This window comes from Patiria miniata, unplaced genomic scaffold, assembly GCF_015706575.1.
Source record: "Patiria miniata isolate m_02_andy unplaced genomic scaffold, ASM1570657v1 HiC_scaffold_26, whole genome shotgun sequence".
NCBI lineage: Eukaryota > Metazoa > Echinodermata > Asteroidea > Valvatida > Asterinidae > Patiria > Patiria miniata.
Window position 1 is genome coordinate 115,348 of NW_024037065.1, and position 27,809 is coordinate 143,156.

The 27,809-nt window shown below is 42.1% G+C and overlaps 1 protein-coding gene across 1 annotated transcript; it reads left to right on the forward strand.

Annotated features, from left to right (window-relative positions):
• Positions 1 to 3,858: 3,858 nt before the first annotated feature.
• LOC119734021 (DNA/RNA-binding protein KIN17-like) lies at positions 3,859 to 24,146 on the forward strand. Its single transcript, XM_038207397.1, has 10 exons — positions 3,859 to 4,059; positions 7,219 to 7,313; positions 9,549 to 9,715; positions 11,972 to 12,156; positions 14,427 to 14,599; positions 16,457 to 16,568; positions 18,090 to 18,215; positions 20,548 to 20,647; positions 21,997 to 22,097; positions 23,948 to 24,146. The coding sequence occupies exons 1-10, from the start codon at positions 3,946 to 3,948 to the stop codon at positions 24,020 to 24,022; spliced, it is 1,248 nt and encodes a 415-aa protein (XP_038063325.1). The 5' UTR covers positions 3,859 to 3,945; the 3' UTR covers positions 24,023 to 24,146.
• The last annotated feature ends 3,663 nt before the right edge of the window (positions 24,147 to 27,809 follow it).

The window sequence follows — 27,809 nt, forward strand, 5'->3', positions numbered from 1 at the left end:
TTTGGGGGGGGGGGGGGGGGGGGGGGGGGGGGCACATACGTGCTGAACTTGATGTCGACATGTTTTTTTCACCGGACACTTGGCCTCCGTAAAATCAAATGGGGGGGAGGGGGGCTGGGCTGGTACCAAGTTTACAAAAATTGGAGCGCTCTTCGAAACCGGCCATTTTATTCTGGTTCTGTATCTGGTGGAATATACTGCATGCATAATCTCATCAGTAGGGATGTAATATGGAGACGCCATGGTGACCGAGCAGATATTTACATGAAGTTGTAGCGTTTTCAGATGATCAATTCTCAATTATCAATTCGTCTTAATTGTTAGTTAATTATCACACTTTAATTATCAATGTTCCTTTTGAACTTTTTAATGATTAATTCTCTTGAATGCATCACTCAATGTTTTCCTTGTATACACATACACCCACACAGTGCCTATGCAATGTGTAGTCCCTATACTTTTATACAGAGCAAATGACCTTCACTGCTCACACACAAGTCTTTGGTCAGTTTCTTAGTACAACCAAGTTACTTTCAAGATCATTGTTTTAAGAAACTATATTACTCATTCCTAGTCATTTTTCTGAGACTCAAGGAAACCACGATATGACTAAGTTTCCCCATTCTTAAGTATTTCTTATTCTCAAGACTTCCTGTTTCCACCAGTATATAAGTGCTGCTTCACTAGCAGTATCTCATTCTGTTTCAATTCTGTTTCAATTCCAATTCTGTTCCATTTCTATTCTAGTCTATTTCAGTTCACCCAGTTCTCTTTGTCTCAGTTCACTGTAACCAGTTCAATCAATCAATGTATATTAAAATATTGTTGTGGAATAAACAGTCACGGTAAACACAGTCCTCAACCAAATTGTGTATCGACCTATCCATTCCCCAACAAAGTGGGCCCCCTGATGATGTCATCTATGGGAGACAGAAATTCTGACTTGAAAATTCCAATGCTTGGTGCTTGACGTATTTCCGGTTGAAATTTATAATGTGCCCATTTTCAAGGCCCATTGTAGAGGTTTAAGGGCTCGGGTTTTCATATTCCCCGCTCATGCAGGCTATACCATTTTGGGAAAACAAATTATCCGAAATTTTAGAGCAAGTTTTGTTTTTATCACGAGGGGGCCGGCACATTTTATGCTCAAGGGGGGCACATTTATGTCCGCAGGAGGGGCACTTGGGAAAATCTGGGGGGGGGGGGATGGAGTGTTACCCCGGTTTCGCCGCCCCTGGGCCCGAACTAGGGACAACTAAGACGTACTAAATAATTTATTTCACGACACTGGCGATGATAGCAATTGTTTTCTAGACAATGAAGTTCTACAACATCGTTTTTTTTCGCGACATGAAATTCACGATAAATGTATGGTGGTGTAAGATAATGATCATCGGGAATGCAACGAAATAAACGGAGTTTTTTTTTCTAATAAAGGTATACGGTGTGTGGGTGGACTATGATTGACTGATCCAGTAAGCACCGCCCCGTAGTGTTCTGACCAATCACAGCCGTGACTTATATGTCCAACGTGCTCGCACAAAAGTCACGCGCGTATGATGCGCGCGGCAGGAAAATGCAGTGTGGCATTGGATAGGAGCACGTGTTAATTTGCCCAGTGCGCAGTGGGCGGGGTTTACTGGATCGGTCCATTAATCCGGTTCGCCGAAAACGTCATACACCATTAGAGACACACTCTTGAAAAAAATGGTCTGATTAGGCCCAAAAAAAAAGTCTCCGGTTTCTGGTATGGAGCTTGCCCAAAAAGTGGTGCGGCGACGCGGCTTTTTTGTTTTATTTACCTGACTTTTTTGCTTCAAATGTCGGCTGATGACTGCAAATGGTGCCTGACTAAACTTAGTGCAAATATTTGGGAGTCCAGAGAGGCCACATAAAGCTTATTCTCGATCATAACCCCATCTGAAAACACGTTAAAATTGTGCAGCAGCAGAATTCCAGTCAAACCAGTGAATTTGGCGGTTTTAATACATCATCTTTCATTGAAAAAAAAACTTTTTCACTTTGCCGACGCGCATGGCTACGGCGACTCGCGCACATACCAGAAACCGGAGACTTTTTGGGGGGGGGGGGGGGGCCTTAGGCCAAAAAAAAAAAAAGTCGGTCTCTGGTCTGCGCTCGCGTCGATTTTAATCATGCGCGTCAATCTTTTTTTTCAAAATGTTCCGCGGTAGCTCCAACAGCGCCCTCTATTTGCCGCATCTCCTCCTCAATTTTTTTTTTTACCAAAGAGCACCAAGGAATGGGAAATTGCACCAAGGCAAATGATCGAAAGCACCAAGGCAAATTATGGAGGACACCAATGTACATGAAGACACCAAAAAGCAAAATAGTACCCACCTTGTCTGTACAATCCAAGCTTGAAGAAAAAAAAATACAAAAAAAAACAAAGCCGCATCGCCGCGTCAATTCCGGAACTTTGGTCTGACCAGAGACCAAATATTAAAAAAAAAAATTTGGCCTATGGTTAACTAATTCCTTATGATGGGACTTGCGGTTTGGCCGAAGTCAATTGAGCGTGATCGGCTGACTGATAATGTTTACGCACAAAACCCCGAGCCAACGAGGTTTTTGTACAGAAAGCCGCCGAACCACATTTTGCGAGAGTGTGCCCGTAATCTTCGTCCTAATTTGATGTAATTAAGTTTCTGACTCATATATAATGTAATTATCATTATGATTAGATAGGCTATTTGTCTAATTTCAGTTTCAAATGTTTTCTTTGATACAGACATGCGTTTGGCTGCAACTTCAATTCAAGGCAGACAAAACAATGGCGGTTTAAGCATAAGAAATCCACGTGAACCCGAATTCAAACTAAGTTTGGATGCTGTACAACGTTATTTTCATATTTTTTTCCTTAGTTTGAATATTTTCAGACCAAAAACTGTTTGCTTCTTTACCTTGGTGAAGCCATCTGCCTTTCAAGTTGCCCAAATTACGAAGAAGTTGCAGAACAGGCGTAAAACATGGTTCCTCAATGACGGTCTATCAATAGTCCACGGCTCTCCACGTGCGCCCTGCGCATACAGCCATAATAGCTGCCGCATAAGGCCTTTTACATGTAGTTGCTATCGCCCTCTACTATCGAAGGCGCGCGCGCATTCCACACGCGCTTCAAAAGTATACATTCTATCCTTTGTTCTTTTGGGCATGTTTTTCCATGCACCGGGCGGAGCAATACCGAGCATAATTATAATGGCGACAGTTTAAATCAAAAACACGTAACTAAAGGTCCTCATAATACTGTTTTTATTTCGTGAACAGGTCGCACGGCGCATAAGCTCACAGTTGTGAATCCCGAATGTTAAACTAATGTCATGAGACTCAACTGTAAGCTTTCTATTTAGAGGGACAGGAAATATTTTTTACTTATGTAGGCTATATTTTTTTCTTCTATTATGTTACCTTAAAATAGCTAAGGTCCATTAACAGTACAGTTTCGGCTTAGTTTGATATTATTGTTGTTTTATATATTGAAACAATTTATTGTTGAAACTAAGACGCAATGTTTAGAATTTTTTTGATACAGTTTTTTTTCAGATTTATTTGGTTCTTTAATTCAGATTCATATACTGAATGAAAATATCAGAAAAAGATCTAACTGAAGGATTTAAAGAGAGATAGTGTTTATTCGTGTATAATTACTGTATATAGTCCGTGATAAATGAATTAACTAATTGTTAGGGAAAAAAAGGAAGTTTGTTAGTTTGTTAAAATAGCTTAAATTCAAATTAGTAAATTGGGGTCCCATCAGTAATTTTTGCCGGTATTTTGCTATGTGTCCAGACTCCCCGGCCGGCCGGGGCCGAGCGGTTGACCCATTTTTTGACCGAACCAGAACAGCGCCCCCATGTGTCAAAAGTTAAACTACGCATATTGTGCAGCATTCAGCAGCAAGATCCAGTGCCCCAGTGGTCGAAAAACATGCCCAAACAAGGCTTTCTCACCCCAAAGGCGATTGCCAATAGGATCAAGTCTAAGGGTCTACAAAAGCTGCGATGGTTTTGTCAAATGTGCCAGAAACAATGCCGAGACGAGGTAACTTATGACGTGTTAACATTACAAGTAAATGGCTATCCTACATGTACAACAGATATGCGTTGAGATACGCGCTGTTCACACACACACACCGTAATTTCATGTGGATTTGCAGGTCAAATAGTTAGCCCAGGTGGACTCCCTTTCCTCCCTACGTTACGGAGGGAGTCCAGGGTATGAAGTGCTCAAAACCGGGTGGAAAAATTTATGACCAATATTTTCAATATTTTTACCTTGTTGGAGAAGCCAATTTTTACGTCGTCGTATTCTATGTGTCCTTATCTAATCTATTGCTGGGCCGCTGGGTTCAGGAATTCCATATGCGATGCTGACCGACCTTAATCAGGAAATTAATTCTAAAGCAACGTTAAACTTTTACGTGTTTGTAGACTCTTCATGCTCTTTTCATCAGTTTCTCACCGCCGAGTCTATTTTAGTCGTACATGACGGTAACAGGTCATCTCGTACCTTGGGCAACTCGTACCTTGGACAACTCGTACCTTCAACTCGACGTCATTATACCGAGTCGTACCTTGGACAACTCGTACCTTCGGCAAGTCGTACCTTCAGTTAAGACGACTTGTACCATCACGCGTAAGTCAAGTCGTACCGTCAGTCAGGATAATGATCCGAGGCTGAATAAAGTGGACCGTAACTCATTGAAAGTGGACTGCTTATTTAAAATAAAGGCGAATCTCTTTTTGGTACGGTATGGGCTCTCTTTCCCCCAAAAAGAGGAATTTATTTAGCGCGAAGCCGGCCACGGCCGCGGCAGGTTACACGCACTGTGTAAGTGGCATGCACAGGCCCACGCGGTACGTCACGCGGTAAGGTCAACCTACGGTAGCCATCCGTGCAAAGTGACACGGTTCTTGCGCCGCGCTGACCGGTCGTCTGTGCACGGTGACATTTTTGATGCAGTCTTCCGTTACATTTAGAGACTTAGGCTACGTGCAAATATTATGGAACTGATGTTTTTATAAATCCAAGATTCACGTCTTACCATCATTTTTGCAAGGAACGACCATCATTGAGATGATATATTTATATGAAGAAAAAAGTGGCGTCAGGTTGCAACATTTTCCTATTATTGATCCCTCTAATCGCCTGAACTACTTTTTTCTTCATATATATTATCACCGCAAAAATGATAAGACGTGAATCTTGGACTGGCAAATATTTCCAATTTTGTTAGGAAATACTAACTTTCGCTGCTCGAAAGACATTTGCTGCTATATATAGTCCACCATTATTGATTGATTTCATTTTAACAAGTCGGACTGTCCGTGCACGGTGACATTGTTGCAGTTTGCCGTTTTTCAACGGCATTTAGAGACTTGGGCCTACTTTAAAAATTGCAAATAAATGTATTACGGAATCGATATACTTTCATCCCAAAACTATGTGTTTACCGCTAATTGTTTTTTTTTTCCAAGTACATGTAATTCCATTAAAAACAGAATGGCAGTGCCGCGCGCGCCGCGCAGGCCGGCCGCTTCCGAGTCACCGGCATCGGTACCGCGCACGGCGACCGCTGCTCGCGCCATCGGAGGCCGGCCCGGCAGTCAATTTCATTGCCCTGCGGCAGGCCCAACGCCGAAAATCACGCTGCCTGGCAAAGCCATTAGATCTTGAATGTGGTTCTGTGGGATAAAAATTAACTTTGACTTGAAAAGAATCATATCGTTTCGGAGTCAAGGAACCACAAACTGTGCACACTAAATCACGCACGTACTCTACTTTTTATTCTGATGGTACGAGTCGTCTTAATTGAAGGTACGAGTCGTCCAAGGTACGAGTTGTCCAAGGTACGAGTTGTCCAAGGTACGAGTTGTCCAAGGTACGAGTTGTCCAAGGTACGAGTTGCCCAAGGTACGAGCTGACTCGAAAGCTACATGACGTACGTACGTCAGTGCAGCGTATAGTCTGGTTCCCTAGAACCTGTCAATTATTCTCGGCGCTCATATCACGTCTGGTCTGGGAGCCAGACTATGCAGCGTGAATATGCAGTGCGCACGCGTGATTTGCTTAGTAACCACCCTCATACGCACGCGCCCTTACTTGAAGGCGCGGTCGCTAATCCAATGACCGAGCGTGTTTTCGCGCCAGTTACCAGAAACATGTTTTGGCTTTGGTCATTGGTTGAGCATTTTCGTGACGTCGGTTGGCTGGAGTGACGTCACTGTTCCAACCAAAACTAAACAAATGATTGCGCTAGCGTGCGTGCGCGCTCGTACATGACGTACGACTCGGGAATAAAAAGTGATGAAAAGAGACTACAAACACGTACAAGTTTAACGTTGCTTTGGAGTTTATTTTCCTGATTAATGCCGGTCAGCATCACATATGGAATTCCTGAACCCCTGGATCAATAGAGAAGGACACATAGAAAATGTAGGCGTGAAATAAGCTTCTGTAACGAGGTAAAATGTAACAAAAATCTTGTCCAAATTTTGGGTGGTCTTATGTAGAGAATTCTCATCCTGGACGTCAGTCGTAATGCAATGAAGACTTCGTCCAACCTGGGCTAGTCAAATAATGTGTGCTGTGTTGTGGGCCGCACCATGTTAATAGCCATTCTACGTAGTACGTTCATTATAAAATGTTAGGAGTAATTGCAGAATACCCTGCCACTCGGAAATACACCCATAAAATCTCTGGCTACGCGGTTGGAATCACTGGAAAAGAAACAAACAATTCAAGTCCATGCCAGCTACGCGGATACTGAGTGGGGGTCCATTATTTGAGAACAAAGCAACACAAAATGAATGGGAGTTGCTGAAAAAATTCGAAGTCCAAACCAACCATCCTAGTTGCCGGCTACGCGGATACGGAGTGGGAGTCCCTTGAATATGCTTGAGAACGAAGCAACACAAAAGGAATGGGAGTTGCTGAATTTTTTTAAAGTCCAAACCAACTACCCTGTTGCCGGCTACGCGGATACGGAGTGGGAGTGCAGTGGAGCATGACGCATAGTACATACAAGTAGCGCTGAGAAGGTTTATTGAGGGCAATTAACCGTGACCTCGTAGCCGGCTACGAGGTGGATAGATTGAGTGGCGGGGTATTCTGCAATTGTGCCAAATGTTAAAGCTGGAAGGGCTGGACATCTGATACATTTGAATAACTTTGTTTTGCTGTTTGTGTTTTCTCTGCTAGAATGGCTTCAAGTGCCACACAATGTCGGAGTCTCACCAGAGACAGCTTCTTCTGTTCGCTGAAAACGAAGAAAAATTCCTGGACCATTTTTCAGAGTGAGTTTTGTCTTCAATAGACTCCGTGCACATACAATAGACCAAATTTGAGAGCTCACGTGGGGAGACACACCACCTGCGCAGAACACTTTGTGCGCGTTTGACACAAAGTATGCAATTTACTAGTCCGAGTAACTTGGACCCAACTTATCGCCTTTTTAACATTCGGACATGGTCTGGCGATAGTGGGGTCCAAGCTATTGCTGTATGCCGAGCAACACAATTCTGTCATTGACCCAAAAACCCAACATTGCCCGCCAAAAACATCAGATTTCACCCTCAAAACGGCCTCCAAATTACTAGATACGCCACCTGAGGTACAAGTAGACATCGATAATTAAGATGGTTGTACTGAAGTTTAATTACGATCCGGATGGAAAGTGAAATTTCCCATTCAATTCCGAGAGCTCCCCTCGCGATCGTGAACACGTTAAATTTCCGATTCGTGTTAATGTTTGAACGACGCGATGTGGTCTTCATTCCCAGCGTACATTCGATGGTCCCCGTATTCCGAGTGCGATTCCGTTACCGAGCGCGCGCGATGCATCGATTATGATAATGAGTAGACTGGATCGCGTTAGTAAACACAAGTGCATTTTGAACGATGATAGGGGGTCGGGAACTTGGGCAGCTTTTATGGACGGATACCAGTTCAAGCTGGTTCCCGATTCCCTTTTACCGTTCGAAATGCACTGGTGTTTACTAACGCGATCCAGTCTGCTCATTATCATAATCGATGCATCGCGCGCACTTGGTAACGGAATCGCACTCAGTTTTGAGGGTGAAATCTGATTTTTTAGGGGGGCAATGTTGGGTTTTTGGGTCAATGACAGAATTGTGTTGCTCGGCATACAGCATTAGCTTGGACCCCACTATCGCCAGACCATGTCCGAATGTTAAAAAGGCGATAAGTTGGGTCCAATAAGTTACTCGGACTAGCAATTTACTAGCCCAGGTTAGACGACGTCTTCATTGCATTACGACTGACGTCCAGGGTATAAATTCTACCACCATTGTGAAAAAAAAAACTTGACGGAGAAAGCTGAAATTTCGCGTGTATTCCTTGTGTCCAGAATTGTGCCTGCGCTGGGATTAGAAAAGGCAAATATGTCCGCAGGCGACGTATTTACCGAAAATGAACCGCAAGTTCTACGCTTTCGTTGAAAACATTTTCATTACGAACTCTCCGTGGGAGTTCGTACTGAAAATGTTTTCAACGAAAGCGTGGAATTGCGGTTTATTTTCGGTAAACACGCCGCCCGCGGACATATTGCCTTTTCTAATCCCAGCGCAGGCACAATTCTGGACACAAGGAATATGTAAGCGAAATTTCAGCTTCCTCCGTCAGGTAAAAATATGAAAAAAAATGTGTTATAATTTTTTTCGCTGTGGCAGGAGAGATTCATACCCTAGACTCCGTTGCGTGACACACCGGAGTCCAACCTGGGCTAGCAATTTACTAATTATTGCGAATGTGCACAAGCATTGCTTTACCATCAGGCGTTGCAAGCAATGCACCCAAATGTCCCTCAAAGTGGTCTCCCCCAACCATGGGCATCAATCGTGGGGGGGATGGGGGACATGCCCCCCCCCCAACTTTTTGAAGGGTGGGGGACACAATATCAAATGTCCCCCCCCCCCCAGATTTTCGAACTCGTGCCTCATTTACAGGGCCCTATTATGCCTCATTTACAGGGCCCTATTATGTACTACAATGTATCTTTTGCTAAGAAAATATTGGTTAAAGTGGTCAGAAATTGCCTCAGATCACACCACAGAGCATTTAGAATCCAAAAATTTTCGGGGCCCTCGGGCCCCAAACCCCACGCCTTTAGCTGAGAATATAATAGCTTATTCAATGACTTCAACCTCGAAAATGATGTTTAAATCATTTTCTTTTGCTCAGAAAATATTGGTTAAAGTGGTCAGAAATTGCCTCAGATCACACCACATGAGCATCTAGAATCCAAATTTTTTCGGGGCCCTTAAGCGGGCCCCGAACCCCAAGCTGTAAGGGCTTCGCACTTCGCGCTCGCATTATTTCTGATCAAGGTATGCCTCCACTTTTGAGAAGCAATTGACGCCCCTGCCCCCGACTCTGCTTTTGTTACTATTAAGTGGGTACATAAAGAGTCTATACAACATGCCTGTGGCCTGTAAATGTACACGTAAATACCTCTGCAGTAAACATTATTTTAATATCTATGACTTTTTATGGTCTCCTCCACTGATCAGGGAATTCTTTGACACCTTCATGGAATTGCTTCGCCGACGTTTCAACACCCGGCGAGTCCACTGCAACGTGGTCTACAATGAGTACATTCAGCACAAGGATCACTGCCACATGAATGCCACCAAGTGGGAAACGCTGACCGAATTTGTCAAGTGGCTTGGAAGGGAAGGTACGGAAGATCAACTCTGGACTGATAATGTATTTTTCCAGAAGCTTTGTGTAGCTGTGTTGAGCTACATTAACCCTCCTATGCAACCATACATTCTGTGCCATGTTGTCCTTGCAGTCAAAATCAATCAAGTGACTGTTTTCAACCCGTAAGAATTCCCAGCCCACATAAAGCAGGATTGTCTGCCTTTGACTGATTAAGTAATGTAAATCCAGGTAATTCTATGAACATCTTCATCCCTTAAAAATTCGTTAAAAAGCCATTTTCCCTTGAAATTACAGTTAACTACCGGTAAATTTTCACGGATTTTTCAACATATTAAGCCAGATTAGGAGTCCGTGAAAGCTCCCTTAAAGCTATAGGCCCCCTAGTCCATCATTTGCAGCTATCCGAAAAGTAGTTGGCGTAATTATTGTTGAAAAACATACTTGGTTGAAAGATAGCAAGGGGACTAAACCCTGTGAAATTATTCTTTCTGGCAAGCTGTCATTTTGAAGTAATCAACGAAAGAAGGCCTTTCCAACGGTGCTTCTTAAGACGCACCGTAGGAAAATTTAAATTAGTAGTTCGTTTTGGCATGACGCACACGCGTGCGGGGCTGCTATAATTTGTCGGATCGCTGCGCAACATCGCGTAGCTGCAATCGGCTCAGCGAGAACGTGTCTCGGACGCTGAATTCAGGCGCAATTCAAAACATGATTCAGGAACTTTTGATTGAGATCCTAGAATGCTGTTTTTCTCAGAATATACAGCTGAAGCTGAGCTGAAACTTCATTAGGTTAGTTGTTCAGTACCCTTCTTTAGATTTTGAGCACTTTTGTTGCTTCAAACGAACAAAATGCACAAATTACAAATGATGGACTATAGCTTTAAGAAAGACATTTGTTTACCCATGGAGATAGACCCGTAAAGCATGTGTTTAGTGAAAATTTAAGGGATCAGATGTTCATGGTGGTGATAAAACAGCAGTGACCAAAACTTGCCTGCTTCGGCTGTTGACCTAGTTTGACAAGACATAGTGCTTGATTGACTTGATGATCTGACTGCTGGTGACTAGCCTTTGTTAAAAGTATAGCAGGGAAAGCGGAAGTGAATTTTGACTGTCCGTGACTGCTTAAGTAGCAGGAAGCTTAAGGATTGACTGCCATTGGTTTAACCCTTGCTCTTGCCTCTACATAAAATAATGTGCATTTGTCGTGTATTGCCGTATTTTACACATTTGAACACATTTGAAAGGCAAAATACGAAATAACAGCAGCGTTATGTACGTAAAAAACGCATTCAAATTGTCCATTTGTCTTATTCAAAACTCTTCTCAATTCACCGATGGACGTCAAATACGCTTTAGAATTTTACCACTGGTCGTATTTCTACATTAACAAAATGTTTGTCGCCCCCTGGCATCATCAGCGAACGTCACATTATGTAAGAAACCGTGTACGCGATGTGCTATTGACCGACCGATCGCAGCAGGTCGGCTGACTGGTATGGGTTGTTCCATTGTCGTTCCACGGCAGTCTCGGGCACTATTGTTGATGTACCCTAACGTGGCGCGTCCCCTAACGTGGCGCACTTTGATTTTTCGCCTGTAGCGCCTACCTAGAGCAAAAGTTTTAACTGAAATTTCACAGAAAGTGAAATTTCATCAAGTTCTAAACACTCCTGATCATAAATCGCGAGTTTATTTACCCGTAACAAAGTCAGAAGGAAAAATTATTTTGGCCTGATTTTCCGATTTTATTTTCAAGTGCAAAGTGAACCCTTTGAAAATGCCCTGAAAAAGGAGAAAACAATTTTCTGACAAACATCTGGCTGGGTATGTAAGTAGAGATAACAACTATTTATCAGAATTTATCAAGTTTACAGAAAATCTGAAGTGTTAATTTGGAATTTTCCAAGATTTATTTAAGTGCGCCACGTTAGGGAACACTCCGCCTATTTGTGCCCAATTTCCGGACGCCACCGTTTTTGAATTTCGGATTAAATTTTATGAAACCGAAATTGTTCACAGAGGTTAAATAGCAAGCATTAATAAAGTAAAAGTACCAGTATTGTACTGCATGAATTTGAGGTTTGTCAACAAAGAGGTTTGGCAACACTACCAGTATTTTACTGCATGAATTTGAGGTTTGTCAACAAAGAGGTTTGGCAACACTACGCGAGGAAAGTCGGGTATGCTTCGAAGTGCGCCATGTTAGGGAACACGACTATACAGTAACTGAATTATTTTTTTTCTGCATTTTGTTCTCCTCACAGGTTTTTGCAAAGTGGACCAGACGGAGAAGGGTTGGTTCATTGCCTACATTGACCGTGACCCGGAGACCATCGCCAGACAGGAGAGCCTTGCCAAGAAAGAGAAATTGGAGCTGGATGACGAGGAACGCACACAGAGATTCATTCAGCGACAGGTGGAGAAGGCTGCCGAGAACAAAACAGACCAGGTGAATAATTTTTGGATCTTGTTTCAATCGAGTACAGATTCTTTACAAACAAGACGGGGCAAGCTGAGTTAACCAGCTTGTGCCGGGGGCCGTGATAACATGCACTGGCTGTTTTTGTGCACAGGCACGGCTGACGGGTTAAGACGTCAAGATTGCCTCGACTCGCCTCCGGGTGACGTCTAAACACGCTAATCCCTCGTGCCTTTTGTACACACACAGACAAGGTCCATGTACCGGTAGTCTGTGGAGGCTGACCATGTGTTGACGCGGACTGTTGTGTGGGCTGTTGCGCCCTTTATTGAATCATATGAGGTTTCGGCAAGATATATCGTACAAATACTGTTGAAATCACTCTTGGAATCAGTATTGGCGTTTGGCTGTATATCGGAAGTTGGCTGGGAAGTTTTGCCTTTTGAAAATTTCTTAATATTTGGCAAAAATAAACCCGGCTCAAAGTGGTTAAGCTGGTCTACTCAATGGATTCTTAACATGACTCAGAAAAAAATGTAAATATTGAACACAACTCATGTACTGAATACCATTCCATTTACATAGGATCTGCATGGGCTCAGTCTAATGTACATGTAGTGGTAGGATTTAAATCCAGATTTTTTAAAATTTGGTTTGAATTCCGCTCGTCGGTTTCCAGTTTGGAAACCGCATGCTCCAAACCAACCTTAACAAAATTAAGCCTTCCATTTTTTGTGACAGGCTAAAGGAAACACCTGGGACATCCCCCAATTTGCTCCGTGGTCTCTGATAGTACATGTTGTGCATTCACTTGCTAGAAGTCTTTTTGGTACAGTGGAACGCTGCTATACCGAACATTCGGCTATACCGAACATTCGGCTATAATGAACATCATCCTTGGCTCCCGGTTTTAATGAACAAAACGTACCGAACATCGTTGTTGGAAAAAGTCAACAGATTAACAAAAACAATCTACCGGTTGTACATGTATTAAACACTATTTGGGCCACTTTTAATTCCCGAACATCAAACGACCCATAGATACATCGTGTTTGAATGTTGAAGAGTGATAGATGGCTATAACTTCCCAAAGGAATAAAAGGGAAAACCACCCGTTGCTAAAGTTTCGTGACGACTCCTCGTGCGGCTGCGGGATGTGGGAAATGCCACTTCACTATTGGTCAAAAGAGGGTACCGGCGGTTCAAAATCGCTATAACCGAACGATCGTTATTACGAACCTTTTCTGTGGATCCAACGATGTTCGTTATAGCGGCGTTCCACAAGGGTGGATCCAGAGGGGGGCCAAAGAGGGCCATGGCCCCCCCCCCCCCAAATGAAACCAATTTTTTAATTTTTGTATGTGACATCGCAATAAAGGCAGGCAATGAGTACACCACCATCTTTTCCTCAACAAAAAATTGGTTAAAGTGGTCAGAAATTGCCTCAGATCGCACCACAGAGCATCTAGAATCCAAATTTTTTTCGGGGCCCTTAAGTGGGCCCCGAACCCCACGCCGTAATTTTTTTGACCCACTTTTTTGGGGGACCAAATTTTTTTTGGGTCCCCCCAAAAATTGTGTTTTGGATCCGCCCTTGGCGTTCCACTGTATATGAATAGCCTGTCCATTCAACTTGTCAGAGTGTTTCCACCCATTTTTTTCCACCATAACAGTTCTGGAATGTTTTTACAAAGGCCCGGTGGTCACTGAATACTACAAACTAGGCCCAATCCTCGGGAGAGCATTGCATACGGCACCTCACTCGTCAGTTTTTGTTGGCATAACTGTGAGCTAGATGGGAACTTCCTGATATGCCGTTTGAAAAAAAAATTAGGATAAGGCCAAAAAAAAAAAAAGTCGGTCTCTGGTCAGCGCGCGCGTCGATTTTAATCATGCGCGTCAATCTTTTTTTTTTTCCAAAATGTTCCGCGGTAGCTCCAACAGCGCCCTCTATTGCCGCACCTCCTCATTTTTTTTTACCAAAGAGCACCAAGGAATGGGAAATTGCACCAAGGCAAATGATCGAGAGCACCAAGGCAAATTATGGAGGACACCAATGTACATGAGGACACCAAAAAAGCAAAATAGTACCCCACCTTGTCTGTACAATCCAAGCTTGAAGAAAGAAAAAAAAAAAAAAAAGCCAAAAAAAAAAAAAGCCGCGTGGCCGCGTCAATTCCGGAACTTTGGTCTGACCGAATATAGAGACCGAATATATATTTTTTTTGGCCGGTTTTTGAAATCTCTGGTTTTCTTCAGACACTCCTCTAAAGTATCGTTCATTTTCCTTTCAACGGCAGGATACTGGTCAGGAGTACACCGAGCTACAGCGGGAGGAAGGGGAGGGTCTGGTCAGCTTCAACCTGGGCCAGATGGCAGCTGGGACGGCCTCTAAGACAGACCCAGCAAGTAGCAAGCAGAAGGGTGCTGCTGGTGAAGGGAAATCCGACGCTGTCTCCAAAGATGGCAAAGTGTGGGTCATACATTCAACATTTCTACCAAATTTAAAGAGGTTGTGGAATGCTCGAAGACATTTCCGTCATTTTTCGGGTATATGTAGCCTAAGGTGTGATGAAATAAAAACGACTATTGTTTCTGTCATAAAATGAGTACAAAAGGTACTTTTGAGAGCTGTTTTTCAAGTCCTGTCATGCCTGTTTCGACCCGAATGTGCAATTTGTGTAAAAGTCGTCGTTGCGGGCAGCAAACAAAACACAGTAAATCGTGACGTAATAAACAGGACTCCCGATGCAGAGTAGCATAAACGAGTCCTGTTTATTACGTCACGATTTACTGTGTTTTGTTTGCTACCCGCAACGACGACTTTTACACAAATTGCATGTTCGGGTCGAAACAGGACCTGAAAAATAGCTCTCAAAAGTACCCTTTGTACTCATTTCATGACAGAAACAATAGTCATTTTTATTTCATCACACCTTAGGCTACATATACCCGAAAAATGACGGAAATGTCTTCAAGCATTCCACAACCTCTTTAAGGCTTCTATTACATGTCCTAACCCTGCCAGATGCAACACATTCCGACAGGTGTGCACGTCTGTTGCACCTTGCGTTGAGCTATAAACACTTGACAGTGAAAGCTAGTTCCATGAACAATTGCAGAGTTGTATCCTGTTGGAGATTTCTGTCCTGTTATACACCGAGAAGGCGTCCCATTTTGACAGGTGTTGCATGTGCCATGACCTTGAAGGGTTTGGGTTAATAGTTTTGTTAGTCTTTAAATAGATAGATAGATCGAGTGGTTTATTCATCCACAAATTGTGGCCCGAAGGCCAAATTGCATGTGAATTTACAATATTAGTTTGAAATTAAAATCATTAGGTAAAACTTTCTGTTAAAACAGTGACAACAATAGTTAAATAAAATTACACAATTATACCCCCCCAAAAAAAACACATGCGGGGATAACTGACATAAAATTTTTCTTTAAAAGGGTGGATTTTTCTTCTTTTTTTAATGGTGTCCCAATACACGCAACCCTTTACTCCCCAAAAACGTTATTTATTTAATAGCGTAATAAAATATGGTATGGGGCTTCTATGAAATCGTGACGTACTAGCAGAAAGGACAAAAAATTGTTTGCATCACGCAATGACATACCATGGCACTCGAAGCGTTTGGGGGGAAACAATGAAATTGTCTTTGTGTTTTGCGAGAGCCTGACAGCAAATTTGGTACAATGGTTTATCCTTCTGTCTTCTAGTGAGTCAATATTACAGACCTCGAAGAGGTGTATTTATCACCCAATATGACCATACATGCCCTTATTATTTAGGGCCGGGTTATTTTGACCATCTCTCAGCCGTGGGGACGGATTCTGCACCCCCTAAGATCTCGGCCATCGAGTGACGAAAAATTTTGAAACTTGGTACATGCATAGAACAATCTCATCATGAACATAACAAAGAAATTTCATGACTATAGGTCAAAGAGTTTTGGAATTATGGCTAATTAATTATTCACATGCATGAATGGTAATTCTGCTTTTGGTATCAAAAATAGATACGCAAGGCTCGAGGCTAAAAAGTCAGAATAGCTCTGGTCGCGAAAAATCTTTTTTTAAAGGCTATCGCGGAAAAAAGTTGAGGGGGGGGGCATCCACCCCCTGGCCCCTTTAGGGTTAATGGTATTCGTATCTGGTATCCCTATCTGGATCATTTGAATGACTTTAACAATATTGTCCATAGTGTATTTGAGTCATTTATGTGCCATGACAGTTTTCCTTGAACCTCACCTCCCACCTCTATTGGATGTAGTTACATCGTAATATAACCGTTTGAAACATATTCTTGATTTCTTTGTCTTTTTAGGCAATCAAGATGGTCCAACCCCTTGAAGGACTCGCAATCAGTCAAACGGAAGGATGGCAACAGTGGCGGCAAGTCAGGGAAGAGGAAATCGGCGCTGGAGGAAATCATAGAGGTAAAGAAACCTGAACAATCAACAAAAATGACAGCAATATTTGTTGAAATGGAACAGTCATGTCGGCATAGTAGTATCTTTCCTTAATTAACATGCTTACCTTCAAACTCAATTAGTGGTTCTGTGTGTTGTTAGCTGGTTTGATTACAGAAATGTCGGGTGCGTTTAAAGGGAATGTACATCATTTGCTTTTTCTGCAATTTTCAGAAATAGATGGATTTGGAGGATTAGTATGTTATAGCAAATATTGTTTCACTGACTTGTTTCACGTTTTGGGTTCGTAGATGCTGGAAAAACCAAGAAAACCAATCATATTCTTGTAGTCTGGTTCCCTGACGCCACTTAAGATGAACCGGAGCAATTTATAGACTTTGGGAAATTGTAAGATCATGAGAATCAGTCTAGCAGGCTTGTAGTCTTCACAGGTGTGTAATCAATTGCAAAAAAAACGTAGACGTACTATATATGAAAAATTAGGAGCGAAATGTGAAAAAAGCCAGTTTTCTCCAACGCTGGTCGGCCGACCAGCATTGGAAAAATACACTTTTTCTTGAAAATGTCAGCACACCAGGAGCCCCAACCAGGAGCGCGCGCGTGTGCGTCGTTCGAAGACTTGTGCGCGCTGCGCTGAATAACAAAACGAACTACTAATTTAAATTTTCCTACGGTGCTTCTTAAGAATCACCGTTGGAAATGCCTTCTTTCGTTGATTACTTCAAAATGACAGCTTCCCAGAAGGAATAATTTCACAGGGAGTTTAGTCTCCTTACTATCTTTCAACCAAGTTAGTTTTTCAACAATAATTACGCCAGTTACTTTTCGGATGGCTGCAAATGATGGACTCTACCTTTAAGAAGCTAATGTCTGTAAATTTATGCTGCCTCAAAGTTTTGTAGTATAATGTTTACTTGTCATGTGTTGTTAATTGTATTGTGTTTGTTAAGTGGTACTTTTGTTCACTGTGGGATTGCTTGTTCCTTGTTTGTTTGCTACTCTTTCAGGGCTCCTTACCTTACCTTTATCCTCTTCGTGCCGGCTGGCACATAAGGCCTCCACACTCTTCTTCCACTGTCTCCTGTCTTTTGCTTTATTCCTTGCCTCATTCCATGACTTCCATCCAAGATCTTCCCTTTCCTTTTCCACTGTTCTACGCCATGTTGTTTTTGGCCTGCCAACTTTTCGTTTGCCATCTGGATGCCATGTCAGAGCAGTCCTGCAATGGTGTTCCTTCTCTTTTCGCAGTATATGACCTATCCAGTTCCATCTCCTTCTTTTCACTTCCAGACTAATTTTATTTACTTCTGTCATGTTGTTGAGTTCCTCCATTGAGATGATGTTGGGCCAAAATATTTGCATGATTTTCTTCAGGCGTTGGTATTGGAATGAGTCCAGTTTCTTTTCGTCACTTTTGTTCATTTTCCAGGTTTCGCATCCATATAGTACATGTAGTACTGGTCTAACAATGGCTTTCAGGGCTCCATATTAATTTAATTCGTCATTGTTCTCTTTTTTCTTGACCAGGAAGAGGAAAGGAAGAAGAAAGCCAAAGTGACGCACACACAGAACTGGCTGACAGAGGGCATCGTAGTCAAGATCACAACAAAGAGGCTAGGTGACAGATTCTACAAGAAGAAAGGTGTTATCACGGTAAGAACCTACGGATGAGAATCCACCTTTTGATTCGGGAAATATTTAGCTAAACTTCTATGCACTGCTTACCATTTGTCGCTGTACATGTACCACCAAAAACTGCCCTGTCTGTTACACCCTGTACTGCCCATGACTGCACTGTCTGTTACTTCCTGTACTGCCCCAAACTGCCCTGTATGTTACTTCCTGTACTGCCCCAAAACTGCCCTGTCTGTTACACCCTGTACTGCCCCAAACTGCCCTGTCTGTTAATTCCTGTACTGCCCCAAAACTGCCCTGTCTGTTACTTCCTGTACTGCCCCAAAACTGTCCTGTATGTTACTTCCTGTACTGCCCCAAACTGCACTGTCTGTTACTTACTGTACTGCCCCAAAACTGCCCTGTCTGTTACACCCTGTACTGCCCCAAACTGCACTGTCTGTTACTTCCTGTACTGCCCCAAACTGTCCTGTATGTTACTTCCTGTACTGCCCCAAATTGCCCTGTCTGTTACTTCCTGTACTGCCCCAAACTGCCTTGCCTGTTACTCCCTGTACTGCCCCAAACTGCCCTGCCTGTTACTCCCTGTACTGCCCCAAAACTGCCCTGTCTGTTACACCCTGTACTACCCCAAACTGCCCTGCCTGTTACTCCCTGTACTGCCCCAAAACTGCCCTGTCTGTTACACCCTGTACTGCCCCAAACTGCCCTGTCTGTTACTTCCTGTACTGTCCCAAAACTGTCCTGTATGTTACTTCCTGTACTGCCCCAAACTGTCCTGTATGTTACTTCCTGTACTGCCCCAAACTGCCCTGTCTGTTACTTCTTGTACTGGCCCAAACTGTTCTCCATGTTTAAAATTCTGTATAGCTCAATGGTCATTACATGCTGTAAAAAAATATTTGAAGCTACACGCTGTTTGCAAATCTCTGAATTCAAGTATGGAACGGGAACCATAACCAATCCAGTTACACATTTATAATTATAAAATAAATAAATAAATACAAATATTGATCTCAACAGAATTTCATATTGAACATATTTAAGTTACAAATTAATTCCTACTATTTAAAAAAATGAACACATTCAATAAAATGGTAAATGTTGTGGTTAAATTTGGGTAGATTTGTTTGCACTTCCATTGTTATGGGCCCGTGGTTAAATACAGAGATGTATCAAGGTAATTTTTATTGGGGGGTAAAAAGTTTGTGAAAAGGGCACTCGCACATTCGTGCTGAAATGTAGACAGGGTTTATTTTCCGGACACTTGGCCTCCGTAAAAACAAGGGAGGAGGGGGGTGGGGGATTTGGGGTTGGGGTTGGTACCATAATTCCAATGGGGGCACTGTTCAAATGGGACTCTAATGCACACTATCGGACAACATAATATCACTTTTCAGGGCAGCACAATTAGGAACAGTCACGCGAAATTCGAGATAGGGTATTCGTAAAAGGCTGTTGGTGTAAGAAGAGCTTTAAAAACCAAGAAGGTTACTTGTAAAAAAAAAAGGAAAGTCTAAAGATATATTTGTTTTTGGGAGGGGGGGGGGGGTTAATTGCTGGTGAAAAATGACACTTAAATGGCAAAGGGCATTCTTAACATAATATTGGGGGGGGGGGGGAGGGGTGTAACCCCTTGTAATATTGTGAACCTAAATTCATTTCTAAGAGCCAATTCCAGATATTTTTTATTATAAATAGAGATCAGTGCCCCAAACTGTTAAACGCTGTATGGTTTCATGGATTCGTCAGAGAATGAATGTAATGTAATACAATGTAGCACAGTTGATAAAATGTTTAGCCGACACTGGACTTTAGAAGGTGTCAGCCTGCCCCAGTAGGATAGGACTGCAACATTGATCTTGACCCGGTGGCATATTGAAAACATTAAACAATAAATTGAATGAAATATATGCGGTTGATGTATAAATTACATGATCAAATAGTTTATGGCAAAAAAAAAGTCTCCGGTTTCTGGTATGTGCACGCGTCGTCGTAGCCATGCGCGTCGGCAAAATGAAAATTTTTTTTTCAATAAAAGATGATGTCTCAAAACCGCCAAACTCACTGGTTTGACTGGAATCCTGCTGCTGCACAGTTTTAACGTGTTTTTAGATGGGGTTATGATCGAGAATAAGCTTTATGTGGCCTCTCTGAACTCCCATATATTTGCACTAAGTTTAGTTGGGCACCATTTGCAGTCATCAGCCGACATTTGAAGCCAAAAAAAAAACAGGTAAACAAAAAAAAAAGCTGGTCGCCGCACCACTTTTTGGGCAAGCTCCATACCAGAAACCGGAGACTTTTTTTTTGTTGGCCTAAGCTGCTTCATTTTGTTTTTCTTTTGCAGAAAGTTGAAAATATGTTTACTGGGATTGTGAAGATGATCGACAGTGGTGCCAAACTCAAAGTGGACCAGCTTCATGTGGAGACGGTCATTCCTTCACCAGGTAAGTTATAAACGGATTTCTAGCAAGCGAACCTATGGTGGCAGAGTATACCGATTAGTCCCTGTACCGCCCCTGCCCGTTATTCCCTATATCGCCCCAAGCTGCCCCAGCACTCTATGATTTTATGGGTTCACCAAGGAGTAAATACAATGAAGTATACAATGGGGTGCTGTGGTCCAAGGGTTACGGTGTTCCACTCACGTGCCGTGGCACGTGGGTCCGAACCCTGACGGGGAACATGGTGCTCGTGTTCTTGGGCAAGGCACTTTACTACGGTTGGCTCCCTTCACCCAGGCGTATAAATGGGTACCTGGGAAGGTAGAGACCAAATTGCACTGATCTCGAGCTGCTGCAGAAAAATGGTCTCATTCCTGATGAACAGGGATAATAATTGTGAAGCGCTTTGAAACTTTAGGTATAAAGTGCTATATAAGCGCCACATTATTAAGTACTTTGTGCATGTAGCAATAAAAATGTGAAGTAAAGTCTAGCTGTCACGGGCCAATGTGGCCCATCAGGTCGGCGTTTATCTCCGGTTTCAGTAGCATGAAACGAATGAGAATATTTCTTTTCCTTCTGGACGGGATGCAGGTTACTCCCCAGCTAATGCCGGTACCCATTTATACTCCTGGGTGGAAAAAGGGAACTGGGGGTGAAGTGGCTTGCCCAAAGACGTAATATATGACCAGCAGCTGGATTCAGACCCCTGACCCTGTGATCATGAGTCACGAACCCTAACCACTTGGCCACACTCCCCCAAGGAGTAAACACCAAGGAGTAATACAGTGAAGTACCACGTACATGTAGTACAAGTGCTAATGGGGAGTCCATCTGAAGTTAACAATCAGACTCGGATACTTTGACTTGGATTTAACTTGTAGTGAAAATTGACTCGGACTCTTTGCTCATTTAATCTCAGACTGTTTGAAATGAGTGTTCAGAGCTGTGGCTATTGTCTATAGACATTTCTTTGCCAAGCCACGGGTTGGCTAACTATGGAAGGTCAATGCCACGAAAATGTAGAATAGTTATTAATGTTTCCAATCATATTGGATTGTCGAAAATACAAAATAACCAACAAACGCTACGGAAGACTTTACAAAAATGACTTTCTTCCATAATGGTGTTTGCATGATTTTTTTTCTTCAAAAGCTGTTGCCAACCCACACCTTAAGTTTATACCCTTTGCAGCAGTCCGTACAAAATGCTGCTCAATGTTTACAAACGAAAGAAAGTTGCAATTGTTTGTAATTATTCCTGCTGACTCTCTCCTTGTAAACTAGTGAGGGGGTACTTGTGCACGGAATCCATGGCAACCATCACTAACCTATATGACCTTTGACCCACAGGCAGAATGGTGGCAGTGGTGAATGGCCCCCACAGGGGACAGCAGGCCTCCCTGGTCACCCTTCAAGAAGAGGCTTGCTCCGTTGTAATCAAACTCCAGACGGTGAGTTTAAAACTGTGTTGCAAAGAAAGAAAAGAACCTCCGTCAATTTAGAGCGCTCAATAAAAAAATACATTCTGTGCTTAGCAAATTGTTGTGGTCACTGTCCTTGATTTAATTTCTGTGTTCATGAAGGTTACTTTAAAGGGAATATACATCATTTGCTTTTGCTGTAATTTTCAGAAATGGATGGAATTGGGGGGTTGGAAATATATAGCAAATATAGTTACACTGACTTTTTTGAGGTTTTGGGTTCGAAAATGCTATAAAAACCAAGAAAAACGATCATTTTCCTGTAGTCTGGTTCCCTGACTCCATATAAGAAGAAACAGAGCAGTTTACATACATTGGGGAATTGTAAGGTCAGGGAACCAGTCTAGCTGGCTCGTACCCGTTCATAGGTTTGTAATCGATTGCAAACAAGTGCGATGGTCAATTGGGGCCAGTATTTGAAAAACAAGCCAGTTGTTTCCAACGCTGATCGGCCGATCAGCGTTGGAAATTGATACAAAAATACCACTTTTCTTGAAAATGACAGTATACCAGGTGCCATGATTTTACAGGATGCTTTAGACTGTCATTCACTAACAGTCCAGCAAGGTATTTCAAAATGATTTGGTAGTTTTATTTTTTGATGTTTGCAAATGTTGTATTTTCCCTTTAACTTTGCAGATGATGATAACTCAAACTGTATTATTAAACCCAAGGCCCAAGGCCTCCAAAATCCTCTTCGCAAAATGGAGGATTTTGCAGGATTGAGGCAGTGTGGTCACCCCTCCATGACCACATAAAAAAATAACCAAGGAGTTTGCAAGATTGAGCCTGAATGCAATTTTTACATGGAGGCAGTAATAGTCTGTCTCCAGTAGGTGTAACTGTGCTAATCAGGCCAACTTGGTATGAATTAACGTGGCATGTGTTTACTCCCTGGTATGGGGTGGGCTAATCACCATTTAGACTTTGTGGAGAGAGGCAGATAGGCTGGGGGTAGCCCCATAAATGTGGCCTATTTACTGGACTGCCTCCGTAAACATAGGCCACACATCCACATGTACAAAAACGTGTCGCACTTTGCCAAATTTTGATTTTCACATTTAGGCTTAGTTTGTAGGGTTTTTTTGGCTTTAGAAGCATACTCACCCTCTTTATACTTATAGGCTAATCAGAAAGTGCTGCCTTTTTCAGATGTCTAATTTTTGTGAAATTTCATGTTGAAATTTTGATACGCAAACGTGTGCAAGTGAATCTGGAAATTTCACGAAAAATAGACATCTGAAAAAGGCAGCACTTTCTGATTAGCCTATAAAGAGGGTGAGTATGCTTCTAAAGCAAAAAAACCCTACAAACTAAGCCTAAATGTGAAAATCAAAATTTGGCAAAGTGCGACACGTTTTTGTACATGTGGGATGTGTGGCCTATGTTTACGGAGGCAGTCCAGTAAATAGGCCACATTTATGGGGCTAGGCTGGGGGTAAATTGGCTTTCCCACAGTGTTGTATTGTAAGTCCACGATCACGATTCCTTTCATGAGTAAATCACAATCTTACTTTCACAAGTTCAGTCACAAGTATTGGGGGGGGGGGGACAATAACAAAGGAATGCTTGTTTTACAATTCATTTGAACAGCTTGTGCCTTGAATTAAAACTTGAGGACGTGTGAGGACTTTCTGATGGACTCAAATACAACACTGCTTTCCCATTATAATCAGACACTGGAATATTGAGCCTGTCATCTTCTGATGACGAGTTACAGGTCTTAACTGTCAGGCCAAACTCCCCACTTCAATGGAATATTGTGTTTACAATGAGATCTGATTTCTGTCCTTTTTTCTGTATGTGTAAATTGTGTGCAGGGACCAATGGCAGGAAAGACAGTGAGTGGTATTCCATATGAGGATATATCTAAGCTTGCCCCACAGGAGACGTGACAGGCACAAAACCTTGGATGTGAAATGTGTACTTGTTTTCGGCGCACTCCAGTGGTTTGCTTTAGGCAACACTACTCTACTGGTAGTAGCTGTTAATAAGACAACTTGTTTAAAGCTATAGTCCATCATTTGCAGCTATCCGAAAAGTAGCTGGCGTAATTATTGTTGAAAAACATACTTGGTTGAAAGATAGTAAGGGGACTAAACTCCCTGTGAAATTATTCTTTCTGGCAAGCTGTCATTTTGAAGTAATCAACGAAAGAAGGCCTTTCCAACAGTGCTTCTTAAGATGCACCGTAGGAAAATTTAAATTAGTAGTTCTTTTTTATTATTCGGCGAAGCGCGCGCAAGCATTGGCATGACGCACACGCACCCCCGGTTGCTATAATTCATCAGATCAGTGCTGCATTCGCGTAGCTGCATTGGGCTCAGCGAGAACGTGTCTCGGACGCTGAATTTAGGCGCAATTCAAAACATGATTCAGCAACTTTTGATTTGAAATTGAGATCCTAGAATGCTGTTTTTCTCAGAATATACAGCTGAAGCTGAGCTGAAACTTTATCAGGTTAGTTGTTCAGTACCCTTTTTTAGATTTTGAGCACTTTTGTTGCTTCAAACGAACAAAATGCACAAATTACAAATGATGGACTATAACTTTAAGATATTAAAGGCATACATTTTAGGCATTTTTGCAAAATGAGACGGAACTGGGCATAGGCTGTTGCAAAAGACCAAATGGGGCCATTGTGGGTTTGTTTTGATTTTGGGATTTATTGATATTTTTAATCTTTGGTATGTCCACTAGCTGCACATATATGTATGTTACAGAAATAATACAAAAATTGTGGAACAAAATTTTTTTTGAGGAAATACAATTGGCATCTTACAAAACTCGAAATTTGAAATACCTGTTTCTTATTAGGCCAAAAAAAAAAAAGTCGGTCTCTGGTCAGTGCGCGCGTCGATTTTAATCATGCGCGTCAATCTTTTTTTCCCCCAAAATGTTCCGCGGTAGCTCCAACAGCGCCCTCTATTTCTGCACCTCCTCAATTTTTCTTTACCAAACAGAAAGAGCACCAAGGAATGGGAAAGTGCACCAAGGCAAATGATCGAAAGCACCAAGGCAAATTATGGAGGACACCAATGTACATGAGGACACCAAAAAAGCAAAATAGTACCACACCTTGTCTGTACAATCCAAGCTTGAAGAAAAAAAAAAAAAGCCGCGTGGCCGCGTCAATTCCGGAACTTCAGTCTGACCAGAGACCGAATATTTTTTTTTTTTGGCCTTACCTTAGTTTTTTTTTTACATGCCAATCAAGTGAACTTGAAATGGCCATAACTTGTCAGTGGAAAGTCCAATTAAGGGCAGCAAGGAGTATTGTAAGGAGAAATTTTATTCTCTTTCCTCATATCCGCAAACCCTCATTTCGACCTCTAGCCAATTTCTATCTTATTTTGCCAGAACACTTCACAAATGTATATTGTTTCGTCCTTGATGTTGGCATTGTTATGTCTATTTTTTTACAAAAATCAGTTTTGGAGTTAAGGATCCAAATATTGCTTGGACCCCTCTGAAAATAACCTCGGCCCATTTTCATGGCTCTATATACTAACTACAGTATTGACCGTTCTGTGCTAACAGTGCTTTCATAGAAATTTTGCGCGAGCCCAGTCATGCCAGTATTAAAGCGCAGAACCCATCGGATGTACATGCGCTCAAAGCAAAATTCCTTGCAACCTGTGAAACATGCAAACTACTCAAGTCAGTTGGATTCTTCTGTGATGGTAGGCTAGCCATTAAAATTGGGCCTTACATTGTAGCTCCAGACATCAGTCAAATGCATATAGTGTGCACTTTGGTTTCTATTTCAAATTTGGCAATATTCTTAAACACTTTGGAAGATGATTTGTTATCGTTTTGAGCAATTTGCTTATTACTTTGTATTTATTGCCATATAATTGTGGGCCACTGATACCATCTGGATTATGGAAAACGAACTGTTACATTTCTTTACTTATACACTATTTTACTCCGGTGAACAAGAACTGTACAGCAAAGTTGACACCAATAGAGTTGTAAAACGCGTGAACAAGGAAATTAGAGGCACAAACTGTAGAGTGGGCTAGGATTGTGTCTGTATATTAAAAATTAACCCTAACCCTCCAGGGTACTTTGGCTAGAAACCCTGCCAAATGCAGCCAAATGCAACATTTGTCTAAGTGACAAAGCCTGCCAAGTGCAGCGAGATCCATCAGGTCAAAAGTCTCAAGGTCATACTACCTCAGAGTCTGTGGTTGCCGAATGCAGCAGGATACAACTGTGGCATTGTTCAAAGGGACTATCTCTTATTGTTTCAGAGCTGGCCGTTCATGCACTGGTGTTGGCAGCTGAATGCATCAAAGTGCACCAGACTGTTCCACCTGATGCACTGTGTTGCGTCTGGCAGGGTTAGGGTTAATTAAAGGACTATTAGAACACGAGAGTATTATCAGGATATATGTAAACATGTGCTGGTTTGTTTATTTTTTTTTAGATTGGTAATTTGGGGCTTTGCATATTCATTGTAAAAAAAAATGGCAGAGAGAACTGTCTTGCTGAATAATCTTGCTTTCTTCAAAAGTACATCATGTTGGATATGCCATTGAGTGGTTAGCTTCACAGGGTTTTTGAAACATCACTTTCTTATGGCCATCAGTTCAAAGTCATGTTTGTGATTGTAAATGCTCCTTGTTTCAAGTAAGAAAGCAGCATGTTATGTGTGATATTGACTGTATTTATTCAATACCACTTAAAGCTACAGTCCATTATTTGCAACTGTCCAAAAAAATAACTGACGTAATTATTGTTGAAACACATACTTGGTTGAAAGAGTGTAAGGGGACTAAACTCCCTGTGAAATTATTCTTTCTGGCATGCTGTCATTTTGAAGAAGTCAACAAAAGAAGGCCTTTCAAACGGTGCGTCTAAGTTCTTTTTTATTTGGCGAAGTGCGCGGAAGCATTGGCACGCCGCACACACGCGCGCAGTTGCTATAATTCTTCAGATCGGTGCGCGGCATGGCACAGCTGCAATCTCCTCAATGAGAATGTGTCTCAGACGCTGAACTCGGGCCCAGTTCAAAACTTGATTCAGCAACTTTTGATTTGAAATCGAGGTCCCAGAATGCTGTTTTTCTCGAAATGTACAGCTGAAGCTGAGCTAAAACTTCATCAGGTTAGTTGTTCAGCACCCTTCTTTCGACTCGATTATGAGCATGTTTGTTGCTTCAAACAAACAAAATGCACAAATTACAAAATGATGGACTGTACCTGTAATGTAAAACATATTCCCTTTAAAACTTATTCTTGATTCCTGATCAAATCCACATCTCAGCATTATTGGTAAAACATCAAGAATATGAGCTTAAAAGTCTTTTAAATAGTCATGGCCAACATGTACATATACAGCACACACAAAAATTGAAATTGGGTTAAGGCCAAAAAAAAAAAAATAGTCGGTCTCTGGTCAGCGTACGCTTCACTTTTAACCATGCGCGTCAATCTTTTTTTTTCTTCAAAATGTTCCGCGGTAGCTCTAACAGCGCCCTCTATTGCCGTACCTCCTAATTTTTTTTTTTACCAAAGAGCACCAAGGAATGGGAAATTGCACCAAGGCAAATGATTGAGGGCACTAAGGCATATTATGCAGGACACCGATGTACATGAGGACACCAAAAAAAGCAAAATAGTACCCCACCTTGTCTGTACAATCCAAGCTTGAAAAAAAAAAAAAACCAAAAAAACG

Coding starts and splice junctions, on each gene's coding strand:
- LOC119734021 (XM_038207397.1), top strand. CDS start 3,946: ATGCCCAAACAAGGCTTTCTCACCCCAAAGGCGATTGCCAATAGGATC. Junction 7,314..9,548: donor TTCCTGGACCATTTTTCAGA/GTGAGTTTTGTC, acceptor TCCACTGATCAG/GGAATTCTTTGACACCTTCA. Junction 22,098..23,947: donor TTGTAATCAAACTCCAGACG/GTGAGTTTAAAA, acceptor AATTGTGTGCAG/GGACCAATGGCAGGAAAGAC.